This window comes from Dromaius novaehollandiae, chromosome 7 (genome assembly GCF_036370855.1).
Source record: "Dromaius novaehollandiae isolate bDroNov1 chromosome 7, bDroNov1.hap1, whole genome shotgun sequence".
NCBI lineage: Eukaryota > Metazoa > Chordata > Aves > Casuariiformes > Dromaiidae > Dromaius > Dromaius novaehollandiae.
Genome location: NC_088104.1, coordinates 47,130,025 through 47,151,801, shown reverse-complemented (window position 1 = coordinate 47,151,801; position 21,777 = coordinate 47,130,025). Strand labels below are relative to the sequence as shown.

Sequence of the window (21,777 nt, the reverse complement as noted above, 5' to 3'; positions counted from 1 at the left end):
TGCTCTCCAAGCAGAGAGCTGTTCCCGCTGCGCAGCTGTATCCCAGGCCCCTGCTGCGCACTTGCGTTTTTTGGATCCGCTTGCTGGCCGAGCCGCGGCGCGTGTAATTGCTGGTAGACGTGTGCTGGCTGGCCGGCTGGGCAGCTGCTGCGTGGTTGCTAGGAGAGCATCATGTTTTCTGCTCTCCGCTTGCACTCTTTGCTCTACAATGACCACTGAGCTGTGAATCTGACAGGGAGCTTGATGGCTGAGTGTTTATTTAAATAGTGATATCTAGCTCGGTCCCGTCAATCCGGTTGCCTCCTCGTTGACTGCCGTTTGCTGCTGCTTTGTGCAGATGGAGTCCGGCTGGTGAAGCGTCACCCATCCACTCTGTTAGCTTTAAAACTGCAAAAAAAAAAAAGGGGGGGGGGCCAAAAGATTTGAAATGTGAATAATCAGAAGGAAAACTTCTTATGGTTACGGTTTAGTTTATTGACATGTTGCCTGAGGCTGCACTGATCCTTGGCTAATGTCAGTGGAGACAAATCCGTGCAAGTGATGGAGAAGACTCAACTATGCTTTATCTCCAGAAACTCTGAATGGAGGAAATAGGGAGAGGAAAACAGTGTGTGGTGGCTTTTTTTTCTTTTTTTAATAATATTCCACTGACATCTTAATATTTTTATGGATCTGAACTGTCCTTTACTTTGACTGAGAGATGGGGTGGCTTCTTTGATGTCTCCAGACGGGGTTTGGCTTGATCGTATCTGTTTGTTACAGCATAAAATACAGAAATATGCTAGAGGAGAACAAATGAGGCATAACTGGCAAAGGTAGAAGTATTTACAGTGGAACAAATGGATTTGAGATGATATTTTCTGTATTCAAGCATAGCTAAAGTTTTATAAACATACTCTAGTGAGATGTCCCTAATGTGCCCCTGAATTGAGCACTTTTTGCTTCAGCTTTTATGCGGGGGGGGGGGGCAGATGGGAGGGGAATGAATGACTAGAAAATCTGGTCTGGCAGTCTACAGTACTTGTAGCTATCATGTTTTTCTGTTTTAACTCTACTTGAATGCAAGATACAATCTTTGAAATATTTTAAATAGAAAACTGCTTCAGCAAGAAGGGTTTCTGCATATCATTTACAAAGTATGTTTTTAATGCCTTTCTGAAATCCAAACTTATGCAAAATGGGACTTGTTATGCATGTCTATGCATTTTAATCTCCTATAGTGATTTGTCAGTTTTCTTGAACATCTCCCTAGCATATTACAGCCATTCTTCAACTTTGCTTCATCGGGATGAGTTTCTGTTTTAACTGCACTCCTTTCTCTAAATAAAAAATGAATTGCCATTTAGCTATTGTATGATAAGCTTTATAAGCTGGCATGCCTGGTTTCCTTGGATTGGGATCAGTGCGAGTTGGATTTAAAGACCAGGAAGACCTGTGCACAATCCAGGCTACAGTATCTTTTATTTTCTGCTTTAGTGTAAGCAGTTGTTATGCAGCTGTCTTGTTAGCATTCTTGTTCCTAGTGCTTTGTGCTATTTGTGTGTTTCTGTTTTGCATTGATAATTGGCTAGTGATTTTTTTTTTTCTGGAATGTCTAAAATAGTTTAGCTAACCAAAGAGTTGATGATGTGATTTTTTCCCCCCCACCCTCTTTCCAGATGGGCTTTCTGGCAGAGACCAGCCAGTAGAGCTGTTGAATCCACCTAGAGTGAACCACATGCCTAGCTCTGGTAAGAAGAAACTTTTTTTTTTTTATTAAATGTTGTTCCTATTCTGGGAAGGCAGTATAATATTCTACAGATCTGTCTTGTAAGTGGGATAGCAGAATGCAAATGTAAAACGATGCAATGAAGTGTGTTAGAACTTGCAGAAATCTACTTTCCCAGGCTGAGCGAGTGGGATTTGGGAGCTGAGGGAGAACAGAGCAAAAACATCTTGGGAGTCTTAAATAACAAGCCCCCACCCTTGGCAAAGGCTAGGGAGAGATGAATCTCGTTGGAACTTCTTGTTTTTTCTTAGAAAGGAGAGGACAGAAGAACAAAGCAGCACCATACTGGTCTTTTCACAGCCTCTAAGGGAAACTGAAGCAAAGTAAGTTTTTTGAGCTGCTGCTCCTGATAAGTAAAGATTTCCTCAGGGTGGAAACTAACAAAAAGTCAAAGCCAAACTTAGGTTGATCAAAGCATATCATCCTCGGCTCTCGAGTTTTCTTTTTTCTTACCTCCTCTAATGATACTGTTGTAGTACTTCTTAAGAGTTGTCTTTCTGGTATGAAGAGAACAAAGCAAGCATGGTGTTCATCCTGGAGACCGACTGCTTCTCACGCAGCTGAGGAGAGGTACCTCGTGGCTCACAATTGCAGCACTTCCAGCTACGGAAACCACGATTTTGGTCAAAATACAGGCAATGCTATGGAAAGCAGTTTGCTGCTTTCTTCAAATTTCCCCCTTCTCTCTCCAAAAGGAGTGTTTTGTTTCCAGGTGCCAGCAGCCTTCAGTGTGGCTTTCAGTGTAGTTGTGAACTTCTTCACCCAATCTGGGCTCAAGTAGTTTGGAAGCCCCTTTTGTATAGATCCTCAAGCCTTTGAGCTCAAGTTCAGTAACACATGGCTCTGAGGCCAGTAGCTGTTGTTAAGAGCTTATTAACTGCTGAGAAGCTTGGGGAGCTTTAAAAAGATGAGATGTTATAGGAGAGGTCGAAAAGGCCATGTATCTACCTCCAGGTACCTTCTAGGCCATCCTTCTGTACAATGGATGGAAAGAGGTCTGTGTGAAAAAGCTGGCTTGGATCTTGGCTTGTTTCTTCCTCCCTCTTAAAACAGCCACCCAACCACAGAAGTATGCCTTTGTTTCGTTTTCTGTTGTCACAGTGCTACAAGTTAACTCTGCCTTGGGATTATCTATAGTTCGTGTCCTGGGACTTGCATCTTGGAGGTGGATAGGGGTATTTATAATTTTGGTGATTTGTTACACGAAGCATTGTCTACTTTCCAGGTGGGAGTTTGAGTTTTCTGAAAACCTGTCTTTCTCTTCTTCATCGCTTTCCAAAATGTCTTTAGGCCCTTTTATATTAAGGAAGAGATCTTGCAGGAGATCTAAGTGCTTCTGGTAATGCAAGCTGAAAAAACGTAAATGAAGCTTATTCAAAATAACTTAATAGATTGGGGGGGGGGGGAGGAGGAAGGGCTGTGACCCAAGATAGATTTTTGCAGACTTAAATGCATATCTGGGGGAGGAAATCTTTAAGCAGGAAGAGCTTTTGTGTAGGAAAAAAGGAAGAGAGGATCATTTACCAAGTGCTAAAGGTTGGCTTCGGATCCTGAGAAGTCTCTGTTCACTCTGTGTACTCTAAAACGTGTTCTTGAGGTAAGGGATGTTGTATTTTCCTAACCGTGAAAGACAGTCTCGTGTTAAGACTACCAGAGTAACACAGGTCAACTTAAAGGTTTTCCTCCCCATTTGCTATCCATCTGCTAGATTCATTTTTATGGGTCTGTCTGGGTGTACAAGAGGAATTGCATTCCTTTTCTTTCTCTCAGTGGACCAGGGAATCAGTGTTATGCATGTGATGTTCTTCGTATTTCACTTTTTCTTGGAGTTTTACTGTTGCTCGTTATCTTTCCTGCTTCCTTTAGGGATATTTCAGGAGGAAGGCTTACGCTCGGTAACAGCTCAGGGCATCTGATGTTAGAGTTCAGTGTTCTCTCACTCTGCTTTCCCCAAATAAGTGGAGGTGGATTCAAGGTGTCATGGACTTCTATGCATTTTATGTGATTTTTCCCTCTTGCACTGCATTTTGAATGTTTTTAATTGCTTAACTGTATTTCTGTGGGGGGGAGGGGGGGGACACAAAAAAACCAGCCAGCTGTTAGTGGAGAGCTGTACTGGTGCTCAGTGGGTGCAACACGAGCGAGGCAGTGGCATCTTTCTCTGAATCAATGACTCTTCCCAGCGTTTAAGCTGTGGGAATTCTCGTCTTGCGCTAGAAAGCTCGGGCTGTTTGTGCTGGTGGCGGGCAAAGGGTAAGACTGACTTTTATTTAGGGAGCAGGAAAACATGGCCTTACACAAGGAGCAATGTTGGCTTTGGGCAGTGGTCAGCCAGGTACTTTTCCTCCCAAGAGCATAAACGTCTTCAGCTTCTGCTAAATGTTGGGGTACTGTTTTCAGCCTCGCGATGTATGTGCAGGGGGGGGAATGTGTGTTTTAAATTGGTAGAACACTAAGTAAAACCTGGAAGCACACATTTTGGCAAAAGGCAAAGGAGGAAACTCTTTGCAATGTGGCATCAGACGGTGAGTATCCTTTATCTCCAGCATTACTTTTTGAGCTGAGATAAAATGATTTTGGTGTATTTCTGGAAAACCAGAAGCTTTTCTGAGTGACTTTGTCACTAATAAAAGAGAAGGAAAGTGCCTTGGAAAAGTTTGATCTGTGTGAGTTGTGGTTTCTTTGATATAAGAGGGTGACGAGGGGATGTGAAATACCCCAGTCCTAAACATGCTCTGTCATATGGAAGTGCATTTCCACTATGGAATTTAAATGTTTAGAGCATTTTCCATTAAATCATTTTAGGAGTGAATTAGCTTGAATAAAATGTGTTTCAGTTATTGGCAAGTCACTAGCAGATGTGTGTGTTTAGGAAAATGATTTCTCAATTTTTGGTACAAATTGAGGATTAATTTGCAGAAAGGAAACATTTTCCTTTTTTGAAACTGCATTGCCTCTAACTGGTGCTTCTGAACTTCTTAATTGCTTGTAAAAGAGAAGCAATATCAAAAACCTCACAACCAATGTTGCGCACATAAATATTATAGTCAATTTGATAAAACTTGTTAATACTGCTTTCTCTCTTTACAGCCCCAGAATATTCATGCATCTTTTGCCTGGGTAGGAAGGGTTGCGATGAAATGTTGCGATTATTGGGAAATGGTGCTTTTCCTTAGCTATTACTATTATTATTATCCCACTGTTGGTTTGAAGAATTTTGTGTATTTGATTTTTTATTTATTTTATTTTATTTTATTTTTTTTTTAGGGGTGGACTTAACCCCACCTAGTCCGCTAAGGGGGCCCAATCATATGGAGGGAGGGGGAGAACTCCCTTGTCCTCTTACTTTATTCTTCTTGCGCTTTTAAAATGAAGGATGCTGTGAGATTTTCGTAGCGCGGAACAGGGGAGCCACTCTTAAAGACCTCAATTGTCTAAATTTCTAGATACGTTGTAGATAATCCTCTTAAACTTCATTTAAGTGCTGTCGATACCAGCCTCTATATTTGATCAAATAGATTTGCATTAAGTGTACTTTGAATGTTAGAATGAGTAAGCTTCTTTAAAAAGCTTTGTTTATGGCACCTCAGATAAGCTGGAAAGACTTAGTGAAGTAGTTTTCTTGTCAGTATAAACTTTATTGTTGCTCATTTTGTTACAACTGAATACAATCTTAGGCAATTTCTTTGGTATTAGAAATGTGAAAACAGCTTGATATGTGTTATTTGTAAGGAAAATGCTAAAATGGAATATGATGGAAACTATTCCTCTTTAAACTTAAAAGCTTTACTTTAATAAAACTGCAAATTGGGACTAACAGTCTCAGTTTATCAGTTGTTTTTTCTCCATTATGCTAGTCATGACATAATGTGAAATTTTGAAGATATCTGGCTGTGTGCTTAAAGCATTTATCAGCCCAATTACTGGATTTGGAAAGAAATTCACCTCTTTCCGTAGCATTTCCATTGGCTTTCAAGGGTGTGTTCCCAAGTTCTGATAAAAGTAATAGTGATGATTGGATCACTTAAACCCGTGGTTACATACAGCTGACAAACGATTTGTGTTGTGAGATATTCACTGCAGAGCAGGAAAGTTGCATGGAGAGGCTGTGGAAAAACAGCTGTGCTGGTCACTCCTTAGGGGAATTCTTCCCCATAGTAGTTGCTGCAGATCAGGCAGGCGTCTTCTGCACGGTGTCCTGGGGTTGTCCTCCAAGAGTGATCTGCAGGCCACTGAAGGTCTGTGAGGTTACTGGGCATGCTGAAGTTTGAGAGGTGAGCAGTCGTGGTATTTTAGTGAGTTATTGAGGGTTGATGGAAATGTGCTGCCAAATGTTAGGAATTGATGATGGTGGCTGCAATAGGAATTGAGCAGTGCCTACAAGAGCAACACCGGCTTGACCGTAGAAGTCCTAATGGTGGTGATGAGCAGACTGCCTCTTACACGTGTGGCTGCCTGAAACTCCTCTTACACATGGGTTTGCACCACTTCTTTCCTCCCAGGCCATTTCTGCTAGACGCACTGGTCTCCCATGGCCACATCTGCACAATTACTAGTGTGCTGATCTGTGTCGGTTCCCAATCTGCCAGTCGGCCAGCTGATCCCTCAGGATAACTCTTCCAGCATGTTGCTGAGGCTCTTCTGGATCCTGACACTGGCAAGAACAAGAGCAGTCTGGCAGGGGCAGTGGTAGGATTATGCATGAGATTTCAGTTCCTTGAGTCGTCTTCTCCCCAGGTCTGATTATCCAGTCTCACTTTCACATTCCTCTGGAAAAAAAATGCTGATATACATATGAATAAATGGTCTGCAAGACCCTCTGGACTAATATTGTTATATCTTTTTAAAGGCTTTTTAAACCACCAATTAGTCCCAGTTTCCAAGAGAAAGGAGCAAAAGTCCGGTTAGTCTAACCTAGAGCAGAATACTATGCCTTTATTAATTTATCCCTTCAAAGGAACGGGATGCTCTTTTACTGCATTGGATTCTCGGTTACTGTCTTGGCTTCTTCCGTGCGTCTTCTTCAAAAGCTCCTGCAGAAGGTTACCAAAGCATCTTGGTGCAATAGCACTTTGAAGCAGCTCGGCTGGTCAGCTGGGATTCAGGGCTCCCAGCAAGCTCTCACCTTTGCAGACCTGAGCTTGTTTGTCCTTGTTCACACTGGGACATGTTAGGACAGGGATGTTGCATGGCTTCATCACACTCCATAGCTGTAGCTCCCATGCGGAAAGACCCGTCTTTTAATGTTAGATATCTATTCTCCGTGGTGTCTGAAAAGCTGATGATGAAAGTGAGGTCTTGAGAAATTGTTGGTGAGAATAGAAGGTTATTTCCTGTCCTAGGCTGAAAGTAATAAATGCAGCCTGTTCAATGACAATAAAATAAGCATCGTAACAACTAAAAGTAGTAGTAAAGTTCACCTTTGTAATCCATAGTTCAACAAGGACTTTGTGAACATAGTTCACGTGTTGAACATAGTTCAACGTTGTGTAACACTTTAGCCAGCTCTCAGATTTCCACAGATGATTTGCTATATTGTTCCATTAAAAAAAAAAAAAAGCCTCTGCAGCATGCCCAGAATGTGATCAACAAATTTGGGGTTATTTATGAAGGGCAGAGGAGTGAATTGCCACCTCTAGAGACTCTAGGCAGTTGCCTTTTGAACAGCAGGAAAGTTGAAGCTTTAGGAACTCTAGCTCAGCTAGTATTGTATCAAAGCTCCTTACATGAACTTCAGCATTAGTGTGCATAAGACTCTAAGGAATTAAACCCTTTTTATTGCATCTTTGCATTTGCTGGAGTCAGAACCACTCCGATGTCTGCCCAGAACGTGGTCCATAGATGTCCTGCTCCAGCGGGATGTCAAGAGCAGGAACCCGAAGCTCCTAGACTCTTATTTTGGTGTTTTATTCTTGGAGAAATCATTTGTCTGTCACCTTGTTCCTTACACACAAGGAAATGGTTATTAAATAGAGGAGACAGGATGAATTATTAATGACTTGTTTCTCTTTTAAAAGCTGGAAGCAGCACTTAAATCTTAAGCACGTGAATATGGGAGTGTTTTCTTAAATAAAGGGTAACTGGCAGGAAAGTTTTCTTTACTATGAGACCCAACTTGCTGTTTTTCTTTATCCTCCCTCCCCTTCTTCAGTGTATTCATTCACACTGACCAGCTATAGATTTCACAGGATTTGTTTAGACCTGGATGTTCACAAAGTGTTACGTTCAAAATGATTCATATCCCTGCTTCCGCACCAAAGGCAACGTTGGGTCATGCATTTGTTTTCGTATAAGAGCAGGTGAGGGAGAGAAGAGCCTTTGAATGCGTGACAGTATTTATATTAAGTTTTTAGACTTCTTAGCAGGGGAAGGAGATGGCAAGATAGGAACCGACATTTAGAGGCTCACTTGAATTGTTAATCAGGAATCTGTTCTTGTTGCCTCTGGCTTTTCTAAAAATAACAACGCTATGCAGTGAATGAAAAACGATAAATATTTCATGGAAAGTTGATCATGGATTAAGGCATTTTTCAGTGGAAAAATTCTGCATTTTTCAGATGCAGTCTATTAGTCACTTTGTCATGTCCTGTTTTTAACGTGTCTAATCTATTTGTTTTGCCCGGATCTGCAACCCTAGAGAGGTTTGGAAATCAAGAGGAAGCCTTTAGGTTTTATTTTTCTCCCCTCACCTGTTCAGACGAATACCGTTGCCCTACAGCTTGTAGCAAACATTTTGTTTATTCTAGTTAGAAGGTTGTTAAGGGGTTTTGGAGTGTCCCATCTCATACTGTCATAAAAAACCCTGTTTTTTGTCACCTTCTTCTGATGCCTACTAATTTTAGCTGAGTGTTAGCCAGAGTGAGGGTGGAGGAGAAGCTGAAGACTACTCGATTAGCAATATATTTGCTTTGATCCAACTTCCTTTCTTTTTTTCTTTTTTTTTTAATTGGCGTGTTTTGTGCTTCATTGCTCCCCAGAGTGCGTTACACCAAGATTAACTCTAGGTAGCTTATTGCTGAAAGTGAAGTAGATGCAAGCTGGTCAGTGCCCAACAATCACAGGCGTTCTCAGCATTTTAGAAATTCCTTTTTCTGACGCAGGGCGCATTTATCAAGATCCTCGAGGTTGTTCCCTGGTGTATATTGATTTCCAGGGCTATATTCAGCTGCACTTTATTTTTGGATGCCGGTGGGAGTATCAGTTGCGTGGCTTGTCTGCTGGTGCTTCAAATAATGTAGCAGTCTCCAGATGCTGGTCTGGAGAATTGCTGTTGGTTGATTAAATGGACCCTTCCTCTCCATTTCCATCGCTTTTTCTCCTCCCCCTCCCACCGAACACCATCACAAAAACAATGAACAAAAAAGAAAGCCAAAACCAGGTAGGGCTAAGGTATAAGTCAAGTCTACAAATAAAAATTGTAATCGAGTTGCTCCAAAATGAGAAACACTGGCAACACTGATAGGGAAAGTAAATGCAAGAATGCTGCCAATTTTTAATGGTTTCACTTTGTTTTGACTTTTTAAGTGCTTAGACCTTGAAAGGCGGGACCTCGTCTTCAAAAAATAGGATCATCTTGAGACCTGAATTGCAATGTAAACACTTTAGCTTACCAGCATGTTCTCTGTCTTTGTGTCCTTGCTTCTCATTTGGAAGCTGCAGCCTTAAAAGTGGATCGCTAAAAAGAGTATGGAAAGTAATAGCTTGTCTTGCTACGGGCAAGTATCCTGAGCTCAAAATACCTTTGACCAAAAACAGGTCCAATCAAGACAGAATGCCCCCGGAAATCTGAATTTTCCGTGCATTAAATGGGGTAGTAAGTTCATTCTCACTAAAACCGCCTCAATGAACTTAATGATTGATGCTGGCTCTGTGTTTGGCAATTAAAAGGTTTGGTTTAAGGTCTACCTTAAGCCAATGTCTCCTTTAACTTTGCTTGAAGCAAGCACTTGTGATAAAATATCTGCTCCTTTGGCTTAGCTAATATCTTTTGATTTAAACCACTCAATTGTCACTACTGCTCCATCTGGTTTTCATTCACGAAATGGTGTCCTGTTGGATGATTCATTCATATTTGATTAGAGATTTCATTAGAAACTGGCCTTAAGTTTTTATGATTTAATAAAAGGCTTTGGAGTCACTGACTTGGAACTGTGATTGTAATATGCAGAATAAATGGACTGCACATTTTAATGATATTTTGCTAGAATTTTTTCTAAGCTATTACCATTCTTACTAGTGAACTTCATAACGCAAATTTGTTTTAAAGTTTCTAATGAAAGCCAAAGACTGACCTTTTCCATTGGAAAGAGGAATTCTTCATAAGTGATCATAGCAGTTCTCCAGGCTGTACTCAAGAGCAAAGAATGTGTGAAATTTAGGTCCAAACTTCCTCTTCCCTCCCTTAACGTGTTTGCAGTCATGATCATAGAGACAGTCATGGTGTGATGACGTTGTGAGGGTCTTTAAGGTCCAGAGTTGTAAGGGCAGAGTGTTAGTCAAGTGACTTAAATAGTTTTTTTCGATAATAAGAGTGAATTTGTCACCTGTATGTAAATACTTTCTCAGATGAACTAAGTGATTGTGAATTTTTTTTTCAATTTCTTCAGAAACTTGATTAGGCTGTTACAATAGGGTATTTAAAATAAAAAAATATAAAAGTGTGTGGGAGAACTACCCTAGTGCTTTATTTTTTGCTCTTCCAAAACTCTCTGAAGCTGCCAAGTATTTTACAGTTGTATTTAATGATGGTTTATTGCCACACTTTAAATATTTTGGCAAATTGTTTTAGAAAAATATTAGGCAAACTTACTTCCTATTGTACTTTTCTTGAGTTTGATCTGTATTGGGGAATGGAGTGTTTGGTTCAGTCCCAGTTTATTTTTCTGAAAAGGGCCGTGGACAGGATATTACGCAACAAATTTATGGTGGCTCAGCGATCACAAAAAAGGCAATCCCTAAAAGTTGTAGAAGGAAAATACAAATAAATGCCTGCATAATATATCAAATATAGCATGTGAAAGTAATTAAAGGAAGCCTATTTGTTTACGTATTTCTAAAGAAAGCAGATCCATGTCCTATTTGGATGATTTCTGACACAAGCTTCTTATTTGGGAGTGGAGAGATGACATGCCAAAGAAAGCTCTTCTTGCCCATCTGGCTTGTGACGCATTAGACCTGATCTCTAGGCGTGCCAGTGGTTTCAGGGAAGACCAGAGGGATTTCCAGGTGATGTTTAGAAGATGGGAAATCTTCTCTACCAGGTCTTTTTCTAGCAGATGTATAGAAGCTAGTATGGTTTGTACAAGTAAAGCTGAACTTGGAGGTTTAAGCCTGTAAGTTGCGACTCTGGAGGGTTCTCTGCAGTCATCTGTTGCAGTGGTTTTCAGCTGTTTTTTACTAAAAGGTCACTTTAAAATCATGGACCAACTTGTTATTCTCATCAGGCTTCACGGTGAGGACAAATGCACAGGTGATTAGGCTTGGAGGACCATCAGAAGTTCAGGTATCACGTCCTTGTAAGCAGTACTTTGGAAATCAGGAGATTTAGTGAGACTCCCTCACATAATGGCAGCTTGAATTGTTGGTAGTCTGTTCAGGTGCTATGCCTAAGAAAATTAATTATTCTGCATGAAGCCTTCATATTTGCATGAGGGTTTATGTACAATAAATGTAAGTGCATTTCCTTGCTTTTTTGCAGGCTTTCACCTTAACATAGTCAGGTAAACTTACGTATTGGGTAATTCATTCTATAGTTATATTTTTAAGCACCTACATAATATGTTCCTATTGAGCAAATAATGTATTGCGAGAGTAAATGAGCTGGTTGGAGGAAAAAAAAAGTATTTACAGGAAATAATCTGGGTTTCTAAAATGTTGAAAACATATGAACGTAGGGGAATGACAAGAACTGAAAAAAATGTGTATGAGAATGAAAGCCATAACTATATCGAGATGATCTATTTAGAATATTCTCAATGTTAAATCAGCACCTTGGGAAGTTTATATTGGGAAAAGTTGCAATAATGGAGACAAAAGAACACTTCAGAGAAGTGGCAGTGGTTTCCTGAGTGTCCGTGTTGTTGGTTTTTATTTATTTTAATATTGTCTGTATTCTTTGTTCTTGTACTTTCTTTGAACTTGGAACATTTTGGCTGGGCTTCTCCTGAGAGTTACCATCCTTAATTGAAGTAACTGTAACCTTGCTGCTATTTAAGTGGAGGCCTTTGGAGACCTGAGCAAAATATTGTGCTCATTCTTATTTTGGCAACTTACTTAACAAGAGGCTAAAGCTTTGCATTTCACGACCGATTAATCATAACTAATTACAGTTGGAGCAAACTAGATTTTATTCTAGTACCCTGATTTGAGCAGCAGGAACTAGCATGTACGCTTGTTGAATTTGCAATAAGTTGTCCTATTTATAGCTTATCCCAATTAGAATGCAGTGTAACTTAGGTTAAGATAGAGCGTCAGCGCTGGAAAAATGTTGCCATATCCACCCTCGGTGTTGGGATGCCTGCAGCCAGCCTTCGAATAAAGACACAGGGCTTGCTCCCTCTTACTGCAAAATGCAATTTTGCCTCTTTAAATGCTGAAGTATCCTTAGCCACGTGTGAATGCTGCTTGTTGGGAAGGGGAAGTGAGTCGGGAGAACCTCATGGTGAGCTGCATGGACCAGTGTTAACCTTGAAAATGGTCCAAGCACATGTTGCTTTGACTTGTGCTGTTGTCTCCAGGGTGCTTCAATACTTAAAGACTTGCCTTCTTCCTGGCAGAAGCCACTAGTTCTACTTCTCGCGGTGCCTTTTTCTGTCCCTTTTCTCCCCATTCTAAATTGGGTTAGCAGCGTACAGGCTTTTTTTTTTTTTTCCTCCAGAAAATATTTCCCACATCCAACAACAACAAAAAAATCCTCTCCACACATGTTGCGGAGGAGGAATGCCAAAATGCTGTTCTCTCATGAGCAGTTTCCCTCTTAATCAGTCGGTTGGGACTGACCCAACGGAATGATTCCACCTAATATCCAAGTGGACTTGGCCGCTCTGGGTAGGAGAACATTTGGATCACGCAGACACTGAAGGGTACGTCAGGGAGCCCTGTACGGCAAGGCTTCGCCAAGAGGGTCCACTGTGACTTAGCAGCTCTCGGCCGGCATGTCTCAGCCTGTCGTGAGCCGGCTTCTGCAGAGCTGCTCCTCAGTGCCACCTGCGTGAGGAGCACGTAGGAACAGCCTGCTTTTGGCCAACACTGAGAATGGAGCCCAGACCAAGACATGGCTCCGTGGCCAAGGGCTGCTGACCCCAATGCAGTGACTCAAATCGTGCACCTGGCTGCAGGAGCCTTGCTCTTGCTCCATCCGCCTTGGTGCTCTTCGTGTTGGGCTCCTTGCCCGCGTTGCCTTGAAGAAAACCCTAGCTCTCTTAAGGGTGGTTTCCAGCGCGAGCCCACAGCCCTGATGCGCTCCTGCCTCGAGCATGGAAGTGTGATGTTCCTGGGGACCAGGGAGCTCTTGGGCATACGTAGGCAACCCCTTGGTCACCTCATGTGCAGACACTGTCTGTTCAATCCTCAAGCGCTTAGTCTTGGGCACTGGTTGTTAGAGGAGTGGGCATCTCTCATACGTGCTACTCCTTGCTGTAGGTGAGGGTTTTCAAAGAAAACTGGAAACTAAGCGTCACAATCTTTTTGAGTTAATAACAATCACTCGTAACTGTATCATTGTGCCTTTGGTCTCTGTATTGATGACAAATGTTTATAATATAGAGCTTCTTTTTTATTTTGGTGTGCAATTGCAAGGAAAACAGGCATTCCTTAATCCTCGTTGCCCGTTCTCAGATACCTGCCGTGAGTGATGTATTCTTATTTTCTCTTGACTGTCTAAGCCACAACGGCTCAAATTGAAGGCACTGAGTTTTATTCCATTTTTGTGTGTTACTGTCATGATTTTTCAAGCTCTGTCATGATTTTTAAAGTTCTGGTCAGTCTGTGTAAACTCATTTTAGTAATAGTGATGCTTTCCCCACACTCTTAGTGGAATACAGAGAAGAATGGATGAATTTTACCAGGTGTCTCTAAAATTTAGATACAAAATGAGTAGCACAGGTGTAACTGTGGGCCTCATTGGATTTGCAAGTTTTTTGTTGTTGTTGTTTTTTGTTTTTTTTTTTCCCTGGTGATGAAGAGGACGAGGGGCGAGCAGGACCCTTTCGAATGCTATGTTTGTATGGCAGGGTTTGCAGGAAGGGGGAGCATGGAAGCCGCGGGTGGACCTTTAGTCTTGTTTGGAGCAGAGATGCCCTTATAGGAGACAGTATAGTGTAATCACGTAACATAGCTTTGCCCTTCTAAGTCCTGTATCAAAGTGAAAAAATTATTGCTTCTCTTAACCCCTAAATGGTATGCAGAGTGGAAGGCATTTGCCCAGAAGGTATTGGGACTAATGTGTAAAATGTAGAGCTATGAAGCCAGCTCTTGGAGTTTTATTTATTTATTTTATTCTGTACCATTTTTTTTAGTTGCTTTGTGATAGTGAAAGGCAGTGATTTGAGGCCTTGGGATCAGAAATAGATCTGTGAATGCAAGATGTTTGTGACCAATAGAGAAGAAACATGTAAAATTTAGACTAATTTTCACTCTTTCGACAGTAGGCCAGGGAGTTGGTATGCTTTTTATTTAAAGTGCAGAGTTTCTTAAGATGGTATTAGACCTGTCCCGTCTGCCTCAGTGCAGTCTGACAACTGAGGATTTTGCTTAACTGAGCAGTAAAGTTGTGCTGATAGTACTGAGAGCTCGGTGTGGAGCAATTCCCTTTACCCAAAGAAATGGTGCTGTAGCTCTTAAATGTGTTACACTTTCGCATCTATCATACCTAGTCCCTGGGGTCTGGAAGTATTTGATTTGATACCTCCTATCGTTCCAAAAAGGGCATGCTTGAACAAGTGGCAGATACCTAAAAGTGTCAGTGAAACATCCCCTTCTTAACTGGATTATATCGGCTAGACGCTTGTGTACCTGCACTGAAATTCAGCCGGAGCTGGGAGCGCTTCCTGCCTCTAAATATCCCGAAATTTGGCTAATAGAGGCATGCAAGAATAAAAAAGCTGCTTCACAGATCCCTCTGTTACGTAAATGAATTTAGTTAAAATATCTATGTATCTATAGATAGATACATATATCTTTCACCTAAGAATATAAATATCATTATAAAAGCCAAGCAGAACCAGGCACACTGCTCAGCGGCAACCACGGAGCGCGTTGCCAGCCGGAGAGCAGCGGTGTGGAGCTGAAGGCGACGTGCGGGGCTCGGCTCGCTGGAACTTGAACAGAGCATGGAGTGCAGCTTTCCGCTCCGTTTCAAGCATGTGTGTGGAGGGGTGCACGTTTTGCATTTTAAAGCCAGCTATGATATTCCAGGGGGAATCGCTCCTGTGCCTTTCCTACCTGAACAGTATATAAGCTCTCAGAAGCAGCCAGTTTTCCCTGGCGGAAAGCATGTTATGCTGGCAAATTGCAAGGCTAGGTATGTTTTTCAAGAAAAAAATATACGTATTTTTGCATGTTATACGTAAATCCCTGCAACAGGGACTATATCATACCCTGAAGCAGTGCTAAATAAGATCTAAAACCCTGTTGTATATTCGTAGTTATCTATTTTCAGGATCAGGGCTGTGGGAAATTGTGGGGTCTCAAGATAAAGCTGTAAAGCAGCCAAAAGGAAGGACTGGAAAGGAAGACGACTGAGTCAGGGTTGGATCAGGAGAATCTCAATTCAAGCACAAACTAAGAGGCGCTGGGGAATCCTCTGTCTTGTATGAAGTGGATAATCTACAATAAAGATGATTTTCCACGTTGGCCCAAGCTACTGGAGTGGGAGGCAGGGAGAGATCCCCAAATCTGATTGTAGGTGATATTACAGGAAAAAATCGACTGGGTAAGAGATGTAAAAATTTTAATGGAGTGTGAATTAATGTGACTGTAACCCTTTATTACAGGGCCCTGTGCAGTCCTTTGGTAAACGAAGGTAGCATTGTGTAGAAAAAGCTTATTGCCAGATACTTACTCCATGCATCTTGCATAAGTGAAAAAAATTCTTTAGCCTGGAGCTGCTCTGTCACGATGGGATAAAGAAGGTGAACAATGGCTGATCTGAAAAGTGAATGGTAATCACTGGAGCTAGAACACTTTGTTTCTCTTTAGGTGCTAAAATGTAATTGCATTGAAATTAAGAATTACCCACACTCTTATTAGTAATAGATTTTCTTTTCAAACATGCTCTCGCGGTCATTGTGTGAACCAGAAGAGGACTTGCCTGATAGCTGGTGTGCCTTGAATTCTTATGATCGTTCAGTCACTGGGGTTTTGCTAGGACTTCTGTAGGGAATTTTAATTTTGGTCGAAGTGTACCAGTGTCCCTGCGTTGTCTTAGAAATTTTTAATGACTTAAGGACTTACTCATTATGGGATTAGTACTTAAGGACTTAGTCATTATGGGATCAGTAACAGTGCCTATGTATTTGAGGTTGAATGGAAAGCTTTCTGTTTAGTACTTAAACTTTCTTTTAAGCCATATCCCCCCCAAAAAAGTGTGGAATGTAACTATTAGAAAGTATCAGCATTGTTAATGGTGCTTTTTTGAGGGAAAAAAAAGTTTGTTGCAAAAGAATTCAATTCCCAAATTATCCATTCCTTATTATTCTTCTAATGTGTTGTCTATGCTCTTGGGCACACTATGCAAGAAAATCAGATCTCTTGGACGGATGGTTATCTCCACGATGTAGTGATAGCGTGTAATCAGTGTTACAGGGATATACATCTGTTACAGTCATTTTCAGCTAACAGAAAAACCTGTTAGTTGTACTGAGGAGATTGCCCTGCTGTACCATGTAACAGGAATGGAGGATGGTGAAATCTTTATAAATCTGCTGGAATATGGGAGGAAGTTTTGTCTTGGGCATGGATGGGGTGACCTGGATTTCACAGGTCACCTCTTCTCCTGATCTTGTGCATTTAACTACTTTTATACTACGACCCAGTTTGACCCTCTGGAGAAGTTCCACTCAGTTCTCAGAAGCTCAGCTTCCTCAATGTAGTTGAGTTTGAGGAACTACAGGCCATCTCAAAGAGTTACACCAGCTCTCTCTGAACTGGGAGGTGTGTTGATCTAGTTTTAATCTTTGCTGTGAGTAGCCCTTAAGGGAGTGCTGCAACTACTTGTGATGCATTTTACATGCAACAACCCAACCTGTGCAAGAGCATCCTATAAAATGACTATTTGACAGTACTAATACGCAGTGTATGGCATCAGATCACAACATGTCCGCTGGAAACAGTGTCATACCATCTTTTCCTCTCCTAGTTCTGGGCACCTTTTAACTGTTTTGACAGAGAATTTGTTTACTAAGAAAAAAAAAAAAACATGATCTTGTGCCCTTGAGGACCTAACGTTATGATTGGCCATATTGAGGCATCATCGCAGCCAACAGTTTGCAGCACAGGGGCGTGGGCCGTGTGCTGCCTATGGGTGAAGAGGATCTTCTCCTGATCTGTTCCAGGAATAAGGGCCTATTGATAACGTATTTTTTAACTCAGTCATGTTGTCACAATATATTTAAAAGCTATCAATGAAAGATGGTGGTAATCGGTATGGCTCGAGCATTGGAGCTTTCAGAATGCTGTAACGTGAACCCTGTGTGAACATACCTATTTACTGAGCTGCTTTGTCCTTTTACAGATCAACCGTGTTATGAACTACACAATGCAAGTAAAGTTAATGCGGGAAAAGGACACCCCAAATAACTTTACAGTACTGTTTTCTCCTTTTGTGTACTTTAATGACCCAATTAATAGTATTTCTCATGAGTGCTACTCAACCAAGTAGTATTAACTGTCCATTCTGATAAGGAATTTGGAAGAATATTGTGTTCTTGCCGGGAGCACTTTCTCTTGATGTACAGGGCAGTATGTGTTTTTAGATAGGGCTGCATATCCTGTTCAGTGTTTAATTCTTCAGCATCTTTATTTGAAGTAGAAATGATAAATGGTTCTTCAGTCTGAAACGTGCTCCATTGCAGAAGTTAGTTTGAAATTCTGCTGAGTATATTCTTTGTGAAATAGTTACTGTTTTTAACATCACCAGATGAGTGTTTTAGAATTAACATAGGAAGCATTCAGTTGTACAGAACTTTGGTTGCACCAAAAAGCTTGCCCTGTAAGGGAAGCATAAGGATATATCAACTTTGAGCTTTTTATATCTAATAAATTAGAATTGCAAATAATAAAAAAAAACCCTGCTTCCCCCCCTTTAAAAAAAGAAAAAAAAATAGTAAAAAAGGAATAATAGAGTAATCCTTAAAACTGTAGAGATCTAGCAGGGAAAGCGTGGAAGAAGGGTTTAACTTCAGTTTAGACTATTGCTTTGCATTAGCCTTGATACATAATATGGCAATATACAGATGCTGGTAAGAGATGGGAGTAAAAATAGCAGGAGAGACATTGGCTTTGTTGACACAAGTATCAAGTATCCAGAATAAGCAGCTCAGAAAGATCGTCTAGTTTTACATGAAAATTTGCAGTATCTATAATTAGTTGTTCTTCCATTCTGAAGCATAGTGGGAGATGTGGAGTAATTTCCTCTCATTCAGTGTAACAGCTAGGGAATTTGGGGACTCTTCTCAAAAAAATATCAATTTATCTTGATTTGGGAACACATGGATTAATCTACCCTGCTTTTAACTATTCATTCCTGATGTAAGGTAGTGGTGACCCCATCATCAAGGACAAAAAAAAAAAAAAAAAAAAAAAGATGCATTTAACTATCAAAATGAGAACAATACTTTCATCAGAATCCTAAAACGGAAAAAAAAAATAAACTACCCTTTTGCATAGGATATATAATTATATGTTCACAGTAATGACACACAGGATATATAATTTGTGTTCAGAAATGGGTTGGTTTGTATTTTGAGCCCTGATGGCAGAAGAGTATTCGCGTTAGATCTTAGGAAAAGACTTCTCTAGTCAGGTCATGTATTGCAAATATATGAATATTGGCTTGGGGAGCACAACTCAGCCCGGCCTTTCTTATGGCGTTGTGATTAGCACCTTCCAGGATGCGTACGATTTGCATGGGTTGGGTGCCTGATGGCTTCCTATTTCTGGTTTTCTTCGGTGCTCCTTGTGTTGGTATGCTTTCCTTGTACCGCCTTTCCATTTTTTTAGAGTCAGTAGCAGCAGGGCTTCAGGCTGGTTTTGGTGCTTTGAAAGCAGCACAAAACCTTAGAGGGCATCTGCCTTAGCTGCTCCCAGGGATGGTAGCTCGGCAGCCAAGTGGTGAAATATTTGCGTGGATTGACCATGAGTTGGGACATTATTGACCTCATCAGGATCTGTCATCTTCTGCCTCGGCAATCTTCCGCAAAGCTTGGGCTCTTGAAAGTCCCCTAGCGATAAGGAAGCGGAAGGGACCCAGAACTTGAAGCTTGTCTAGCTCCCACAGCTCATGTGGCTCTGCTGGTGAGGGCTGGCTGCCCTCGACTGCCACCACCTCGACTTCTCTTGTGCCCCAGGAGGAGGACATTTGCCTCTCTGCTGTTTCTTGCTTTTCAATTCCAAGTGCTCATCAAAGCTCCAGAACTGTGGGAATGCCTGCAAGCTGCCCACCCCGGGAGTCATCTCAGTGCAGTTCCCGCCTGGCCTTTTACAAGCACTTGCTCACTGCTGCTTTTCCCTTCTTCCTCTCTTTTGACTGGAGGCGTTGAGGTGCCACTGAGCTTTGGCCTCTGCGAGATGGGAGAGGTTGAGCTTGGGAGCTCTTCCCACAGCATGTAGGGCCATGACTGTTTCTCACTCTTCAATAAAAGAGGCAAGTTGGATTGGAATTAAATGCTCCGAGCGCTGACTTCTTTTCCCTCTTTTATATTGTATATTTATATTTATATTCCCCCTTGTATATTTTCAGGGTCAAAAATGCGGTTTGCTCATACCCACGGGTAACCGTTTGTTGGTAAAAGTCTGCTGGCAAATTGGGTTCTTGTAAAAATGGTAATCTTGCACAGGAGGAGGAGATTTGAAGTTTTAATGCTTTTTGCTAAATTTGAAGAAGCTTGGTGCAGTGCCACACCAAGAAAGAAGCAGAAAATGCAGTTACTTGGCAACTTGTCTCTATATATCACTGAATCATACCAAGTTCTTAAAGCTTGTAAATACGCATATACTTCTGCAAAGCAATAGCACTATTTCTCACATTCTTAACAATATATATTTTTCACTTTTTTCTTTCTTTCCTTTTCTTTTCTTTTTTTTTTTTTTTTGAACCTGCAATTTAGAAATATGGCTTATGTGTACATGTGTTAAGAAAATCATCGATGCTGGTCAAGATAGGGTGCTTGAGGAACACAATTCTCATGCAAGAAAACTCACTTTTGAGTGAAATGCATGAGAGAACAGCCATAAGAACTGTATGCAGTATAAAATCATTCACTGTAATATTAAGAAAAATTCTATCCCTTAATTTTTTTTTTCCCCAAATAGACCTAGAACATGTTAAAAATTGAGATGGTATATAAAATCTGTTTTCCAGTTGATCTCAAAAATAGGATCTTGCATATGACAAAAAATAGCTAGCTACTTAAAAGTTCAAGTATAATGCATGGTGTTATTTTGCACCTTCTAATTTTATATCTAAATGCTTCTTTTATATCTATAAGACCAAGCCATGCATCACTTGCAGAATACAGCTGTCTATGAGCATTGAGGACGCTTCTAACTACAGCATAGATAATGAGGAAGCTTAAATCCCTCTTAAATCTGTCACTTAGCTAATGCATTCAGCGATGCTTCATGTGGTCACAGTTTTAGGTTCCCCAGCTCATTATCTGCCGCTGCTGACCCTGTCGAGCAGGGAGAGCTGTAATGTCAAGACTGTCAAGTCTTCTTCATATAATGCGTCTGTTGAAAAGCTGCGGTCAGAAATCTATTTGCCTCCCACAGGCGAGATAAAATAAGTTATTATTAAAGCAAATTCAAAACCTGGGCTTTTAATTGGGTTAAGAATATGCCCAAATATAGCACGACTGGTTTTCACTGACTTTGCTTTTTTTGTTAGAGATGAACCGATTTAGACTATCTTGGTAAACCAGTTTGGAGGAGCAAAGGACTTTAAATTAACCAAACTTTTTCTGTAGTTTAAGCTATTTGAAATCAGGTTTTAACATGGATGCTAATTTTCAAAGGCATCTGTCTTCACAAGCAGCAGATATGCAGAGTCTGACACCTGCCTGGTGGGTTCGTTGCTTGCGTCATGCGGGAGATGATGTGCCCCGTCAAAGGAGCACAAGTCCAGTATAAAATCCCAAGACTTTACTAAAGTATTTTGTTTTTTCCTCTCCAAATGATCCAGCGAGTTGTAGCATTAGCTTATTTTTGTTACTGTCAATAAGGTTGGAAAAGCTTCTTCATGCATCCAGGATGAATTCGCAGGGTGAGGAAACATCTTGTGGTTCAGGATCTCTCCTGACACAGGTCTCGTTTCCCATCAGGTGATGGCACGCAAGTCTCTTAGGGATGGACTGCGCAGAATTGTTGTTCTGATACCTGTGTTCTGATTCATAAACTGACTTAAAGCAGTAAACGTGTACAAGTGCTTCATGACGACTCATTTGTGCTAGTAAATGCGTGAAGATAGATTCATCTCAAAGATTTAGGGAAAGCAGACAAATATAACTGGAAGGGAATAAGCAGTGTGTGTAGTGGGAGGCTTTATTTATTTTTTTTAATATCTGTTTAGAAGGTTGCCTAAATATTGCGTAGGCCTTGTCCAAATTTACTTCTGGGCCCTTTCTGAAAGAAGAGGGTGGTGTGGTCGAGGGCCAGCATGTCTGTAAAGCATCGGCATGCAGAAGTGGAGTTGCTTTGAATCAAAGGCGAGCGGCATTGCCTTCCATTTTTACGTATAGCCCAGGATATTTTCCCCACGTGGTTGTGCTACGCTTGAAAGCTGTCTTTATTGAAAT

At 41.0% G+C, this 21,777-nt stretch overlaps 1 protein-coding gene across 8 annotated transcripts in view; it reads left to right on the top strand.

Moving 5' to 3' along the window:
- Positions 1-21,777, top strand: part of HDAC4 (histone deacetylase 4) — a 275,382-nt gene that overhangs the window by 115,971 nt on the left and 137,634 nt on the right. For 7 of the 8 annotated variants that reach the window (XM_064515482.1, XM_064515489.1, XM_064515487.1 and 4 more), the window contains one exon: positions 1,659-1,730. The exons of the other annotated variant lie outside the window; for it this stretch is intronic. In XM_064515482.1, coding sequence (XP_064371552.1) covers positions 1,659-1,730 — 72 coding nt within the window. The remainder of the gene's footprint in view (positions 1-1,658; positions 1,731-21,777) is intronic. 8 annotated transcript variants of the gene reach the window in all.